We start from the raw sequence: 16,324 nt of genomic DNA on the forward strand, positions 1-16,324 counted from the left end.
TTTCGTTTTGCCGAAAACATGATACTAGACATGTAGTAGAGCAACGAATTGTCGTGAAATTTCACATGAAACTTGGTAAAACCGCTACTGAAACTTATCTTTTATTAAAAGAAGTTTATGACGATGATTGTTTATCACGTGCGCAAGTTTTTGAGTGGTTCAAGTGTTTCCAAGATGGCCGAGAAGACGTCAGAGATGATTACCGCCCGGATCGCCCTTCCACTTCCAACCGTGGAACATTACTACCGTGAAGTGCTTGCTCAACTCCGTGAAAGAGTAAGGAAAAAACGACCCGATTTGTGGAAGAACAAGTCATGGGTTTCTCCATCAAGACAACGCGCCGGCTTACACTGCATTGTCTGTCAAGACGTTTCTAGCTAAGTACAAACATCCCAGTTTTAGGCCATCCGCCTTATTCACCTGTGACCTGGCCCCATGTGACTTTTATCTGTTCCCCAAAGTCAAATCTGCATTAAAAGGAACACGATTTCAGTCCGTTGAAGCTGTGAAAGAGAAAGCGGCACGCGTCTTGCAGGAGCTGACGGAAAATGACTTCCAGCACTGTTTCGAACAATGGTAAATTCGCATGTAGCGTTGTAGTGACAGGTTTGGGGTGTATATTGAAGGTGATAATAACTAAATATTGATAAATTTAAAATAAAATGTTTTACAGCAATAAAGCTGGATTAAGAATTGTAGAAGTGGATCATTACATTCAAATTTATTATAGAATTAATGAAGCAAATAAAACTGTGTTCCCTTTGTAATCTTCACAACAAAGAAGAGGTTGTCAACTATTTCATCTCCGTGAGAGTCTTATTTTAAAGAACTTCAGGATTAGCCAATTTGAAACAAGTTACCGCCACTTGGAAGAGTTTATAGTTACGTTGAATGGTAAAGATTGGCCGAGCCTGGTACAGTAGTGCCAACCAACCTGGGCATACAAATACTCGCTAGAAGGAAAATTAAATTATTAAATCTAGTCCCCACGTTCCCTTTCATCTATTTTTTTTTTTTTTTTTTATCTCTACAGCTCTCCCTTCCGTTTGTAGTCTGATATCACTTTATCTTGCCTCCTTAATTTCTCGCTTCCTGCTTATTTTTCTACCAGGATGTATAAATGTTTATTAAATTAACAATGATAACTGTATAACTTAAAATGTTTCCCGTTTGTTTAGATAATTTATGTACGATTTAATAACAAAAGTGTTTTTATAATGTTTGTTTTTCTTACTTCGTATTTTTGTTTGGTTATTTTAATTAACCCTTAATAGGATATTCCATTTATTTCGTATATTTCGTTTAATGCACTTTGTTTTATTTTATTTATATTTCCTAAATAAAAAGACTTTATTACCATTTCATTATTATTATTGATTTCATTGAAGCTAGAGGTAGTGAACTTTTTTATACCTGTAAACCAATTGTTTTTAACAAATGTAATTCAATATTTTGAAATGCAGGTACGCCAGGTAACTTTTGCAATGAATAAACAAAAACATTTCTGATAGAGAGGAAATGAATAGTAGATAATAAAAGTTTTGTATTAAATGAATATTTTTGTCAATGTTTTTCTAAAATGTAATAACTTCTAATAGAAATATGTAAACGCTACGGCTACCGTAGCGATTAGAAGCGAGGCCCTCATACGAATAACGTAGAAGTAACGTGTGTGGTTCTAAGTTTAATTCCCCGGTCTAGGCTTTGAATTTTATTTAAATGGTAAAGATGAGAATTTAAAATCATGTTTTTCCCAACTCTTCCAATTTGATTGTAAAATGAATTAAGGTGGTGTAACTATAAAATATTGTGAATGCAATCCTTTAGCTAAAATGTCACTTCCTGTAACAAGCCATGCAGTCATTTGTTTTTTTAATCAATTTATTAATAAGTAAGATATGATTTTAAAAAGTCGACCCCTGTCGTCGTCCTTACATTATTTTATGAGATAATCTATAAGAGATACCTTTCTTTTCCTTAGCTAGAAAGCTTGTTGGCAAATGTCCAAAGCGATTACAATTGAAGCACTTGATTCCTTCCTTTGTTTGGACAATCCTTAAATTTATCATCTTATCCTGCACTGCCTAACATCTAACTTTCTCACCGGTGGAATTAATTCTAATGACCTTTACACTGGAGTTTTATTTTAAACGATTCATAGTAAAAAAAAACTTGCATTCTATGATTTATCCAAATTTTAATCATTTTATCCTTTTATTTTTATCCTGATTTCCAATTTTCTCTTCGATATCTCACAAAATACTTTATCTTATTAAGGATGTTGAATGTTTCTTTAGAATTCTTACAATGTTTTCAAAAAAAGAAAAGAAAAAGTAGATTTATACAATCAACTGTGAAAATCAGTTATCAGTATTTGTTTTAGAGGTCTACGAGGTGTGGCTATTAAATAACGAGACTATTGCTGTAGAACATTTTATTTTAAATATTTACATTTTTAGTTATTATCATCTTCAATATACACCACTCCCCTATCCCTACAACGCTCCATGCGAATTTACCATTGTTCGAAACAATGCTGGAAGTCTTTTTCTGTGAGCTCCTGCATGACGCGTGCCTCTTTTTCTTTCACAGCTTCAACGGACTGAAATCGTGTTCCTTTTATTGCAGATTTGACTTTGGGGAGCAGATAAATGTCACATGGGGGCCAGGTCAGGCGAATAAGGCGGATGGCCTAAAACTGGGATGTTGTACTTGGCTAGAAACTTCTTGACAGACAATGCAGTGTGAGCCGGCACGTTGTCTTGATGGAGAACCCATGACTTATTCTTCCACAAATCGGGTCGTTTTTTCCTTACTCTTTCTCGGAGTTGGGCAAGAACCTCACGGTAGTAATGTTCCACGGTTGGACGTGGAAGGGCGACCTGTGCGGTCATCATTTCCGACGTCTTCTCGGCCTTCTTGGAAACGCTTGAACCTGTTGGAGCATTGAGTGGTAACTGGGTAACGAACTCATTGAAATATACAAAATATTTATTAATCTAGGTTTTTACAGTATAAAATACAAAGATAAACACATGAAATTACTAAACTAATTATGAACTCTATATTACAATTGCCAACACAGGTTGCGACCTTAACGTATTTTTGAATACCAAAAAAAACAAGAGCCTCTCTCTGTTGCCGCGACCAGAGCACCATCTGAAAAAAACCTCCCCTGGTTATCTCCTGTGCCCCACCAAAGAGGAAGGTGGTCGACATCGATAGCTGTTAACTATCGATGTACCTTAGTACTATTTACGGATTCCTCTGGGGGCTAAACGACATCATTGTTAGCGCTCACTACATCACTCCCCCCAATGATGGCGTCGAGGAATCGCACGCTACGTTTGACCTGACGACCGCTCCTCGTGTGATAGCAGCTCTCTTTGTTTGGAGCGGGTTCTTCTGTTGAGGCTGCCAATAAGAAGGCGGGTTTGATACGATCCAGTGACACAGTCAGTTCCTTGTCAGCCAGCTGGATAACGCATGTTTTCTCTCCTCGTTTGAGAACTTTGTAGGGTCCTGAATATGGAGGCTGCAGCGGCTTCTTAACCTTATCTTCACGCAAGAAGACATGTTCGCATGATTTTAACTCCTGAGGTTGGAATACTGCTCTGTTGCTCGAGCGAAAGGCCGCAGGAGTAAGCTTGCGCATCGCTTCCTTTAGCTCCTGTACCAATACGATTGGGTCCTCTGTCGTCGAAGGAGACAGGAACTCTCCCGGGAGTCGTAATGACTGTCCATATACTGCTTCGGCAACACTTGCCTGCACGTCTTCACGAATGGTCGTCCTGAGTCCTAGTAAAACAGTGGGCAACAACCTACTCCAATTAGCAGAATCTAAATGGGCTATCAGTGCGCTCTTCAAGGACCTATGCCATCTTTCCACGCAACCGTTGGCCTGAGGGTGATATGCCGTTGTTCTCACCCGCTGAGTACCCAAGAAAACTGTCAGGCGATGGAACAGATCAGACTCAAACTGGCGTCCTTGGTCGGTAGTCACTTTCGCAGGCACTCCAAACCTGCTTACCCATCCTTCGTAGAAGGCAACAGCGACAGTCTCCGCCGTGATGTCCTCTACGGGTATTGCTTCTGGCCAGCGTGTAAACCGGTCGATGAACGTCACACAGTACCTTTTGCCATTTGATGGGGGCAGAGGACCAATTATGTCCAAATGGACATGTTGAAAGCGTCCCACTTGACCGAATTCTCCGGGCGGGGTAACAGTATGCCTTGTAACCTTGGCCCTCTGGCAAGCTATACATGACTTAGCCCACATGGCTACGTCGCTATTCAAGCGTGGCCAAAAATATCTTTGCGCCATCAACCTTTTAGAGGCGCGGATGCCAGGATGGCTAAGTCCGTGCGTTAAATCGAAAGCTGACCTGCGAAAACTCTGTGGTAAATATATACGCGCGCGTTGGGTGGACGTTTCGCAGAGTACTGGCTCCTTGGTGCCGGGTAGGTGGATGTACTGCCACTGAAGGTTCTCCTGTTCCTTCAGAGGTTTCAGTTCCGGGTCATTCCTTTGCGCCTCAGCAAGTCCTTCTAGATCATTAGTTAGGTCGATCTCCTCAACTCGCGATAATGCATCTGCCACTTGATTTTCCTCCCCTTCCACATATCTAAGGTCACTAGAGAATTGGCTAATGAAGTTTAACCAGCGAATCCTTAGGGGCGAAGCAGAGCTAGCTTTCTGCCTCATTGCATATATTAACGGCTTATGATCAGTAAGTATTGAGAATTGACGGCCTTCCAACACGGGTCTGAAATAACGGACTGCGGAGTAGACCGCCAGTAGTTCCTTATCGTAAACGGAATAGTTGCGTTGGGAGTCAGAAAGCGCTTTAGAGAAGAACCCAAGCGGTATCCAATGATCTTCCTTTTGCTGAAGTACAGCCCCCATACAATTGCTGGATGCATCACATGACAGTGAGAGTTCAGCATCGGCGTTCGGATGTCCTAGTATGGTGGCTGATGCAATACTTGCCTTACATTCATTGAAAGCCTTGTCGGTTTCCACTGTCCACTCAATCGGGGTTTTGTCATTTTTCTTCGACTTATGCAAAAATTGTGTAAGTGGTCCTTGTACGGCTGCTGCTCTCGGAATACACGGCCTGTAAAAGTTGAGCATTCCCAGAAATCTACGTAGGTCTCGTACGTCCTTAGGCTTGGGGAAATCTTCTATTGCTTGAATCCTTCCTGGCAGTGGTTTAATTCCCCTATTAGTTACCAAATATCCCAAAAACTCAATTTCTGAGAGTCCAAATTTGCATTTACCAGGGTTAAGGGTAACGCCATGGTTATCTAATCTTTGAAATATTTCACGAAGATGGCAGCGGTGTTCGTCTTCATCACTTGAGGCTACCAAGATATCGTCGACATAGACGAAACAATATGGCAGGTCCCTGAGTATTGAGTCCATAAATCGTTGGAAGGTTTGGGCAGCATTACGCAGCCCGAAACACATCCGCGTGAATTCGTAAAGGCCAAATGGCGTAATTATGGCCGTTTTGCAGATATCTTCTTCCGCTACGGGAATCTGAAAATATGCTTTAACCAGATCTAACGTGGAGAAAACTTTCTTGCCCTGTAAATTGTTGCGAAAATCTTGTAGGTTGGGTACACTATACCTATCCGGGATGGTTTGCGAATTTAGTTGCCTATAATCTCCACAGGGGCGTAAGGTGCCATCCTTTTTATCTACCACGTGTAACGGGCTGGCCCATGGACTCCTAGATGGGCGGCATATCCCCTCCTCCATCATGCGTTGGAATTCCTCTTTCACTGCCTTATACTTTGCTGGGTGCAATCGGCGAGCTTTAGCGTTTACTGGACGTCCGGTGGTCTCTATAACATGTTGCACCTGGTGTTTAACTTCTCTAGTCATCGCATTTGGCCTGATTATCCCTGGGAAATCCCTCAGGATATCTCCATATTTCAGACTTTCTGGAAGTGTTGAAATCACATAAACGGGTTGGCTTAAAACTTTTCCGAAGGAAGTGCGTCCTGTTTTTTTGTCAATGAGCTGCCTACCGTTTAGGTCTACCAATAACTCGTACGTGTACATGAAATCTGCCCCTATAATGGGTTTGGGAATGTCGGCGACCACAAAGTTCCACTTGAAAGTGCGCCCTAGCCCTAGGTCCAAAGTGCCTGCTCGTTCACCATATGTCTTTATTGTGCTTCCATTTGCGGCATACAAATTAAAATCACAGGGGTTCCGTTTCTGTAGGCTACTAGGTGGCACTACGGAAACGGCAGCACCAGTATCAATCAAAAAATACAGTCCAGACCTCTTGTCTCTGATGTAAAGGCGGCGCCTACTCTCTTCGATGCCGGACGACGCCATTTCCGACATCTCATTTATTTTCCCGATTGATCTTCATCTCTTCGCTTCCACGAGCATGGTTGCTCGCACTTTTTTGCGTTTTGTTTGAACTTGAAATGGTAGAAACAAAGCCAATCAGGACTGTTGGGGTTACGTCCCTTTGAGTTGCTCAGTTTTCTTGTGCGTCCATCGTTGGGTCTTCCGAGCTTCAATTCAGCTATCTCATTCGTTAATCGCCGGATCTCCTCTTTAAGGTTGCCGATTTCATCATTTGCAGCTACGGAATAAACTTCTGCTGGGTAATGAACCTCTTGAATTCGGTCGGCCACCTCTGCCAGTTTTTCCAAGTTGGTATGTCCGGTGGATATGAGTGAAGCTTGCATGCTACTCGGAAGCGACCTCATCCAAAGAGTTTTCAACATTTCATCCGCTATAGTTGCACCTGCCAATTGTTTCATTCGTCTCAATAGGTGAGAAGGCTTTTCATCTCCTAATTGCCGACCTTCCAGAAGTTTCTGTAGCCTCCTATGTTCCGATTCTGTATAGGCGATAACTAGCCGTGCCTTAAGATCTTCGTAAGGGGTGGTAGAAAGAGGTTTCTTAACAATATCACTTGCCTGCTGAAGAACGTCAAACTCCAGCGCGGGTACAATAGTGTGAAACTTGGATGCGCTAGCAGTGATATTATTCTTTTTAAATACAGACTCGACCTGGTGAAACCACAATTCGGGGTCCGTTTTGTGAAAAGACGGAATTCTGAGTACGGGAGAATAAGCTGCCACTTCTACTTGCTGGTTATCCGCTTCCTCCATCTTTGCAGTACCACCTTCTTCTGTCTTTAGAGTAAGACCTTCCATAATATTACCACTACGTAAACGCTAAAAACTACAAAGAAAAGCGAAATGTTGAAAGCTTAAAACTAAATAATGTTCTTTAATTAAAATTGAGAAAGAGAAGTAAACTATTTGTTTGATATAATATAAAAACAAACACTAAAAATTAAAGAAAAAATGAATAGAATCTCAAGAAGAAATGAAATGATTAGATTCGAAAAACATAAACTGATACTTTAACTAATTGGTACATCCGGGCATAAAATGTGAATGATGTACTACCGCCTAATTTATAATTACAACAATTTACTTATATTAAACTTTAATTATTAAAACAAATCACCGTAAACTACAAATAAAAAAACTAATTAGCATTACTCACGTCGGGGTCACCACTGTTGGAGCATTGAGTGGTAACTGGGTAACGAACTCATTGAAATATACAAAATATTTATTAATCTAGGTTTTTACAGTATAAAATACAAAGATAAACACATGAAATTACTAAACTAATTATGAACTCTATATTACAATTGCCAACACAGGTTGCGACCTTAACGTATTTTTGAATACCAAAAAAAACAAGAGCCTCTCTCTGTTGCCGCGACCAGAGCACCATCTGAAAAAAACCTCCCCTGGTTATCTCCTGTGCCCCACCAAAGAGGAAGGTGGTCGACATCGATAGCTGTTAACTATCGATGTACCTTAGTACTATTTACGGATTCCTCTGGGGGCTAAACGACATCATTGTTAGCGCTCACTACAAACCACTCAAAAACTCGCGCACATTATAAACATTCATCGCCATAAATTTCTTTTTAATAAAAGATAAGTTTCAGTAGCGGTTTTACTAAGTTTCATGCGATATTTCACGACAATTCGTTGCTCTACTACATGTTACTAGTATCATGTTTTCGGCAAAACGAAACTAACACCTCTTACACAAACGACGGTTCCGGTCATACAGATTTCTCTACTAACACTTGAGACGGCTGCAATCGAAAGAGAAGGCTTTACGCTGCACATCTGTCGGTTGTTAGGATTTGGTGCATGCATAGTTCTTCTGTAGCAGCTCCAGTCTGGTTATTTAATAGCCACACCTCGTATTTTGCAAAAACTCCTTTATTTAAAAATATATATTCCTCCAAAGGTCGGTTAATTAAAGAAATGCATTTAGGATTAAGAGAAAAACGAGCCATAATTGAGACGAACAGTATATTTAACTAAACGATGTTACAAATTTATTCGTTCAGTAATACCTGCACAAACTCATTAGAACAACATTGTGATATGAAGGTAACAAGAGTACAAAGGACCCCACAACCGAGCTTGCAGTGTACCGGATACAGTGCAAATATGGGGAAGACTGATTTATCTAGTTGCGAGTGCAGCTCACAAAGTTCTAGCGTGTTCAGTGATTGCGTTACAATAACTGAATTTCTAATACGAAGTGACAGTTGAATTGGTTGAACTACTGTGACGCTGGATTGGAAACTGTCATTATTGATGTTCTATTTAGTTCCAGTCTGTTTCTTAATGGTGGGGATGACAGCAAAGGATGCATTTCCCATTCTAGACTGTGTACTTAGCTTTTGCAACTGGAACTTTTATTGCAATAAAAACTGTTCGTCCATTACTTACCCCAACCCCGGTCTATCTACTTGTCTCTCAGAGACGCTTTAATCTCTTGCAATGGTTAGAGCTTCTTTTCTCCTTTACTCAAAGCCTTTGCAGTGTCTGTCCACTGGGAAATGCTATCCTGTTAGATATAGCTCCTAGAACAATAAAATCTAAGGCTAGTCACTTCCGCGATTGTTCCTCTGGAGGAATTCAGCGTCTTACTACTTAGTTAATCTCTACTTCTCGTAAAGACACTACGCAACGACTTTTTCAGAAATATAAAAATAAATATAGTAAAATGAAATTTATTTCCCTTAGTAGTGAAAGATTGGATAGAAAATAAATTGAGGAATATTTTCGTTCTTTATTGGTGAACATGTTGCAACACGTTTTCTCTATGGGGCTAAGTGGAGACGTTAGTCTTCAACCTGAATCCATTTAAGATTGTAGGCTATGAGAAGAGGTATGAAAATGTTGGTAGCCAACATGCAGGAGCAAAGGATTGTGTCAGAAATGGTGCGGGAGGAACATGTAAGTAGAGTCTGCGCCGTACACCAGGAAAATTGCGGCCTATAGTATAACAAATGTCACTGACAGCTGGCGAGATCTCAGGGTGAGAATGTAATACGCGTAAGTTGCTTCAAATTAAAGAATAAAAAGGTTATTAAAAGGTTGCTAACGGTAAACAAACATCAGCAGATTCCCAATTTTATTTACATTAATTTAATTGCTTAATGATGCTATTAATTTTGAGGTATGTTAGTGAATATCAATGTACTTTCCTGATGACTAATATAAATATTTAAATATAGATAAACAGATCCAAACTTGAATCACGAAGTGACAATATACAAGGCACTGTTAAGACCCATATGGACATACGGAGCAGAAGTGTGGGGCTCAACCAAACCCTCTAACTCCAAACTATAGTCTAAAATCCTACGGAAAATCCTGAATGCTCCATACTACATTTCTAACCTTACCATTCACACTGACCTTCACATTCCTTTTGTCACCGATCTAATAAAGTCTCGCTACCGCAACTTTCACAGCCTCCTAGCTCTCCATCCTAATCCTCTTGTACAACAGCTCTCTTCTCCTCACCTTCCCGACAATCTTTCTCGTCGACTGAAGCAGAAATGGCGTAGGGACCTACTGATATGTGTGCAATCCACTGAGAAAGAGTTTCACCATTGGGTGATTGCTTTTACAAGACATTCACGAGAACTTACACCAGTTTCATCAAATTTACTTGATGCAACATTTGTTGCAGTTGTAAATACACTAATGAAGTGAAAAAAAAATTGCACTAGTTGCATAAATAGTTAAAAATTCTCACCATATAATTGGGCGAAGATTTCATGCAAGGCAATTTAAGAGTCCTCAATCTGACGTCAAAATTTTCCAAGTGTTTTAAGTTAAGAGCCCAACTTAGCCTACTTCAAACAATTAGTACTTTGCATTACATTTTGTATAGAAGCACTTACTCGTAACTATACTTACTGTTAAGCTGCATTATTTTTTCCTCTCTTATGACAATGAAAGGACCCCACACTGCTCCCCTTAATTTAATGATAAGAGCACGTCTTTTTCCGAAGTAAATAATGGAGTTCACTTTAGGGATAACAGCACTTTCTCCGTGATGATGATTAATGATGAGCTCAATAATCTCCTGATACCTCCTGATATTTAGTGAACAGAGTTTCTTTCAATTAATAATCGGAACTAAACTTTTTCTCTCACTTTAATGTAAGGTTTTTCTTCTGCCATACCTAAATGATGAGAGTATTTGCCTTTTTAGTAATAAGATTCTTCCTTTACCTTATATTAATGATAAGAGCTCAATTTTTCTCATGCCTTACTAATAAGAGACTCATTTCTGTCAATCGTCAATTAATGATCAGGCCATATCATCTATTGTGGTTTAGGGTTAACTTTATCCTACCTTAGTTACCTACCTTATTTACCTTAGTTACAAAAAAAAATCAAAGCTCATTGTTTCTTTCGAGCTCTTCTTTTTGTTAAATTAATGTTAAGAGCTCAATATTTTCTCTTGCTCTATAGAATAAAGCCTTAATCAAAACCACCTCTTCCTCTAAATTAGTAACCCGACAAAATACGATAATCAAGTGTTAAGAGCTCTTCTATTATTTTAATTTAAGAATTTTAGTTAAAGTTTTCTTTCACTTATGTGATAACCACCTTAAATCAAATTCTCCTGTGATCTAAATTAATTTTAGGAGCTCAATTTCTTCTTCACTTTACTGTTATGATCTTTTTCTATGCATTACATTAATATTGGACGGTTGAATTTCTCTATTTACATTGCAAATACTTTATATACATATAAAAAAACTGCTTGGTTTTGATATATAAAGAAAACTTTTACAAGCCTAATTACTAGAAGAGGAAGTGGTGGCAATGAGGAACCCAACTGGTATTATGGAACCCTATAATATTTTGGCAGCAAGTGATCTTGTGTTAACAGTATCCGGCTCAAACTGTAGCTAGATAGCGGTAGTGTGCAAAGCAGGTGGATTGGTTCAATTGCTACTGTATGTTCATTTTTGAATACTTTAAGAAAGTAAGTTAAAACGTTATTTTTGTTTTGTTATCAAAATAGTGGTAGTTATCCGCACTATATATTGGTTCAAAGGGATGTATTGCAGCGATTTTCATCTGTGAATCAGTTCTTATGTCTCCCAATTTTTTTTGGTGACATATCAAATCCAAGATAGCGATGCTTGCAATTTGGAACACCATGGGTGCTGGTAATATGGAATTCTGTTCTACACTCGCTGTAGAATAATTTCATGGGGTTCCATATTGTAAGCATTACATGCAAATCATTTATATTCCTGTGGAGAAAAAGGAGAAGAATCTAAAATGGGGCTAAAAAATAGCTGCACAAATATTCATTGCACCTAAAACCACTGTACGGCGAGTTGCAATAATAATACTAAGGTGTTCCATATTACCCGCACCTCAAGTCAGAGACACCACTTCCACTTCTTCCATAAAATTGAAGGTTGCTCATCTGATGGTTGGAGGAGAGTAAATTTGAAAACAATTGTGCAAGACTAAGATATAAAACTAACAATTACCAGAGAAAGCAATGCCATTTTTTTGGAATGTCTAGCATTTTTTTTTTTTTTTTTTACATGGCACTACAGCCCTTGAAGGGCCTTGACCTCCTTAGTAATTTGCCTCCAGCTCTCTCTATCTGTGGCCTTTCTTTTCCAATTCCTCACACCAAGCCTTCTGAGGTCTCCTTCCACATCCTCCAACCATCTCTTTCTAGGTCTTCCCACTTTCCTCCTTCCTTCTGGCCAATTCCGGAAAATCTTTTTCAGTGCTCGATCCTCGTCCATTCTTTCCAAATGTCCCAGCCATGCCAATCTTTTGCTCCTTACCTCGGCAACCAAATCCGGCGATGCAAACAATTCTTTCAGCTCCGTGTTACTTTTTATCTTCCACGAGCCATTTATAAGATTTGACCCGTAAATCTTACGTAACACACGCCTTTCCCACACAAGAAGTTGATTGCTCTCACTCTCATTCAGTATCCAAGTTTCCGAAGCATACAGAACTATCGGTCGGATAACTGTCTTGTAGACGTTTATTTTATGTTTTCGAGAGACATTTCTGGATTTAAGGATCTTGTTTAGAGCAAACGTGCACCTACTTCCGGCCGCCAACCTCTCTTTAATTTCTTTTCTGACGTCCATTTCTCTAGTGAAGATGGCACCCAAGTATTTAAAAGCTTGTACATTTTCAAACGCTCTTCCGCTTAACATCACAGAAGGAGCGTTGCAGATTCGGTTATCGTTCCTAGAGCATAGCATATACTTGGTCTTGTCAGTATTAATGGACAGACCCACAGCCTTGGCACTGTTTTCCAATTGATCATAGCACTCTTCCAGAGCCCTTAAGGTTCTTCCTAAAAGTACTATGTCATCTGCGTAAGCCAGGTACTGCCTTGACCTATTAAATATCGTTCCGTTTGGGTTTGTCTCAATATCTCTGACAACTTTCTCCAAGGAGAGGTTAAATAGGATTGTGGAGAGGACGTCACCTTGCCTAAGACCTCTGTTTATCTCAAACTCTTGAGAGTAATCCCCTTTAATTCTGACTTTCGCAGTTGTTTTTAAGAGGCACATGTTAACGAGCCGGATTAATTTATCTGGGATGGCAAACTCCATATTACCCGCACCTCAAGTCAGAGGCACCACTTCCACTTCTTCCATAAAATTGAAGGTTGCTCATCTGATGGTTGGAGGAGAGTAAATTTGAAAACAATTGTGCAAGACTAAGATATAAAACTAACAATTACCAGAGAAAGCAATGCCATTTTTTTGGAATGTCTAGCATTGGTAAGTCAAAAACAAAGAAGGGTTCCATATTACCACTACTTCATCTATTATTATTTTGTGCGAGTTTATGAATTTCCAAATTACAGAATAATTTTCCCTACTCAATTAATGTACAATATCATTGATAAAAAAGTATTATAAAAATCAAATTTAATTATTAATGTATGCGTGTTAAAAGCTGTTTTAATGTTTTCAACACTTTCGCTTACAAAGCACTCAACATGAATAGTTAATCGCTTGTAAATATTACTTGGGGCTGTTATTTCTAAATGACTGGATGAAACAATGAAGCTTTTATTTACTTCTAAAATATTTTACAGTAAAGTTAGTTTAAACATTGTTTGATAAAATTTGAATAAAAAATAAGTAAATAAACAAAGGTTAATTTAATCGGTGTAAATAAATTATCCACAAACAAATGGATGGTGTAATCCAGTGGATGGTGTAATCCAGTGTGCAGCAAGCGTTAACAGTATTTTATATTTATTATTTTAAATACAATTATTTGGAAAAGTAAAATATTTAAATTATTCTAAATTAAACAAGTTATTAAACAAAAAGAGAGAAAGAAATATAAAATAACAGATTAAGTAGGAAAGAAAGAAAGGATTTAGCCGCAAGTTTAGACAGGTTACGTTCTCCACAGGTAGTTATTGTGAATTGTAGGACGGGCAACTCTCTTAGACAACACCAGATTGTCAACAAGGTAATAAGATTGGTGAGTTTATTGGCCAGTAATACGCAGTAATGGGGATCTCTTTTCCTGCACTAGACAACTCTCACAAATCTGATGAAGGTAGTTCTACCAAAAGTTATTTATTTACTTCTCTTGATATACATTGTAAAAGGAAGTATTGTCGATTTTGTTTTCAATATCCTGTTTTTTCGCTGGAAATGGCGGTTTTTAAAAATTTGAAAATTATTCTTTGTGTGTGAGCGAATGTAGTCGGCGAAACACACACAAAAAAAAAACTGTGGCTGTGTCATGGATACGGCCGTGTGTTGTACGTGAATACGTTTAACGTAACGGGTTATATTTTTTTATATAAAATATTTTTATTTATGTATTTAGGATGTAATCAAGGAAACAAATCGACGATCGAACATAATCTATCCCTATACAGTCCGTTATCGATTTAGAAGCGATTTCATCATCCACTTGCATAATTTCAATCACCCCAGCTGCAGATGTACTGACACCGTCATAGATCCGCTCGGCCGCATTCATTCTTTTACGTTCCCGGCACAGCTTGACTCGGTCATATGGTGTTTTATTATTACCATTCGATTGTTCTTGAGAAGCCCTTTCCAACCGTATACGATCTCTGTATTTGGTTTTGACTTTTCGACGCGTATAGGCCGACATTATATATTTTTGATGATATTTTTTAATTCTAACACCATATTATATTCAATGTCACTATATTACACTAATGTTTTATATACAATCGATGGATTGTGAGGACATCTGACGATTAAAACTTAAACGAACATCATAGCTTCTCCGAGTCAAAAGTTTTACTAATTGCAAATCTCGATACGCAGCAAAATGATCTCAAAATGGCGGCACTTCCCCCTCCACCGCACGAGATGCGTCACAGTCCTTGCTTATCGTAATGAATTCTTTGATTCTTTAGCTATCCAGTGGTCTAATTTAATTTTGGATGTAGACGATAGATTCGAAACTATAATGCCAAACTGTATCCTCCGATTTTGTTATCATTAGGTTTTTTTGATTGCCTCCATATGATGGCAAATTTAAAGAAGTATTCACGTCAAAAAACAAAATCGCTGACAGTTCAAATTGGTTACTTCAATTGCATGCTAATATCGGGCACAAAAAGTAGCTTTTGGGTAATACCAGCCAAAAGAAAATTCAACTTTTCTAATTGATTTCTCAGTTTTTCCCCAGATTTTCTTAAAAATGAATTCTTTAGCTGAAGATTATCTTTAAGTATGTTATGTGCGCATAATAGTTCTCAGTAAACACACCTAAATAGTTCTACATCTTTAATTAGAAATATATTCTGGGGCAAACTTTTTGGGCATAGGTTGTGTTCAACCATTTCAGTTATTATGTGTAGACTTGCCACCAATTAATTGTTGAAGAAAACTGGTTACTTGAAACTGCCATTTTAATGAATATAAATATTTATTTACATACTCTGCCCTCAAAGAATGTTGGCCGGATTCTCCCTCAAGTCTTGCCCCAGCTTATATATTTAAATTTTCTTGACGCTTTGAATTTAACTGCAAAAACAGTTACTTCAATTGATATACACCTTCACTGTACTTTAACAGCGATATTGTTAAAGAAACGTTGAAGTCAGAGATCTGTCCAAGAATCTCAGAGTCAATAGCTTAATGACATTATTAACCCTTTAAACCAATTTAGATCTGCGGCTTTAAGAGATGTTATAAGAAGTGATTGGGTTGTACTAGTTCTAAACGAAATGAATGATTGCATTATTTTGTGCAATGAGTGCATTGAGTAAACAATCCTCTTCAGCAAAAAAAATTCTAACGAATAAGAGAGAATAACGTAAATTAGTCATTTTGTTTATTTAATTATACAGGGTGAACCAGGAAGTAAGTCCATAGGCCTACTGTGTGTAGTACGTCTAAAGTGGAGTTCAATGACGTATTGTCAAACTTCACATTTTCCACCGTTCTTGAGTGACGTCACTTTAATTTTTTTTTCTAAAATCATTACTTTTTTTGCGATAAAAACGTTATTACTCAGAAAGTTTAATAAAGTTTAATTCGATTCTGATGACACGGTTAGAAAGACAGATAAATTTTCTAAAAATTGATACCATTTTGAAGCATATGTTATTCTCCAAACAGCCTCAGTCTTCCTCCGAATACTGGAAAAATAAAAGTAATCGAAATTTTTAAGAAAACTCATTAGGCCCTTATGTGATCATTATCAGACCTAGGTGCTGGCACTTTTTATAAAAGTTTCCTGGCCTAATGGGCTTTCTAACGGTATATCATTTACCAGCATTCCTTTTATCTTCGTATGAGATATTACGTTTGTTTTCCAAGAAAACGTGTTCACGAGCACTCAAGAATGTTAGTTATCAAGTTGTTTAATTCATTGAAAACTCTTTTAGATGGACCGGTAGTCAATTTTTAAAGTATATTGTCTTAAAATAAGGAAGTCA

At 38.2% G+C, this 16,324-nt stretch overlaps 2 protein-coding genes across 3 annotated transcripts in view; one reads left to right on the plus strand and one right to left on the minus strand.

Annotated features, from left to right (window-relative positions):
* LOC141456190 (chaoptin-like) overlaps window positions 1-16,324 on the plus strand; it is a 532,556-nt gene that overhangs the window by 83,992 nt on the left and 432,240 nt on the right. The window lies entirely within an intron of this gene.
* Window positions 6,367-7,188, minus strand: LOC141455588 (uncharacterized). Its single transcript, XM_074130740.1, has one exon. The coding sequence runs from the start codon at window positions 7,186-7,188 to the stop codon at window positions 6,367-6,369; it is 822 nt and encodes a 273-aa protein (XP_073986841.1).

The sequence above is a fragment of the Rhodnius prolixus genome, unplaced genomic scaffold (assembly GCF_049639745.1).
Source record: "Rhodnius prolixus isolate KJV_2025 unplaced genomic scaffold, Rpr scaffold_4, whole genome shotgun sequence".
NCBI classification, from domain to species: domain Eukaryota; kingdom Metazoa; phylum Arthropoda; class Insecta; order Hemiptera; family Reduviidae; genus Rhodnius; species Rhodnius prolixus.

What these genes read in the sequence shown, in the direction of transcription:
- LOC141455588 (XM_074130740.1), bottom strand. Translation starts at nt 7,188, where the DNA reads ATGGAAGGTCTTACTCTAAAGACAGAAGAAGGTGGTACTGCAAAGATG.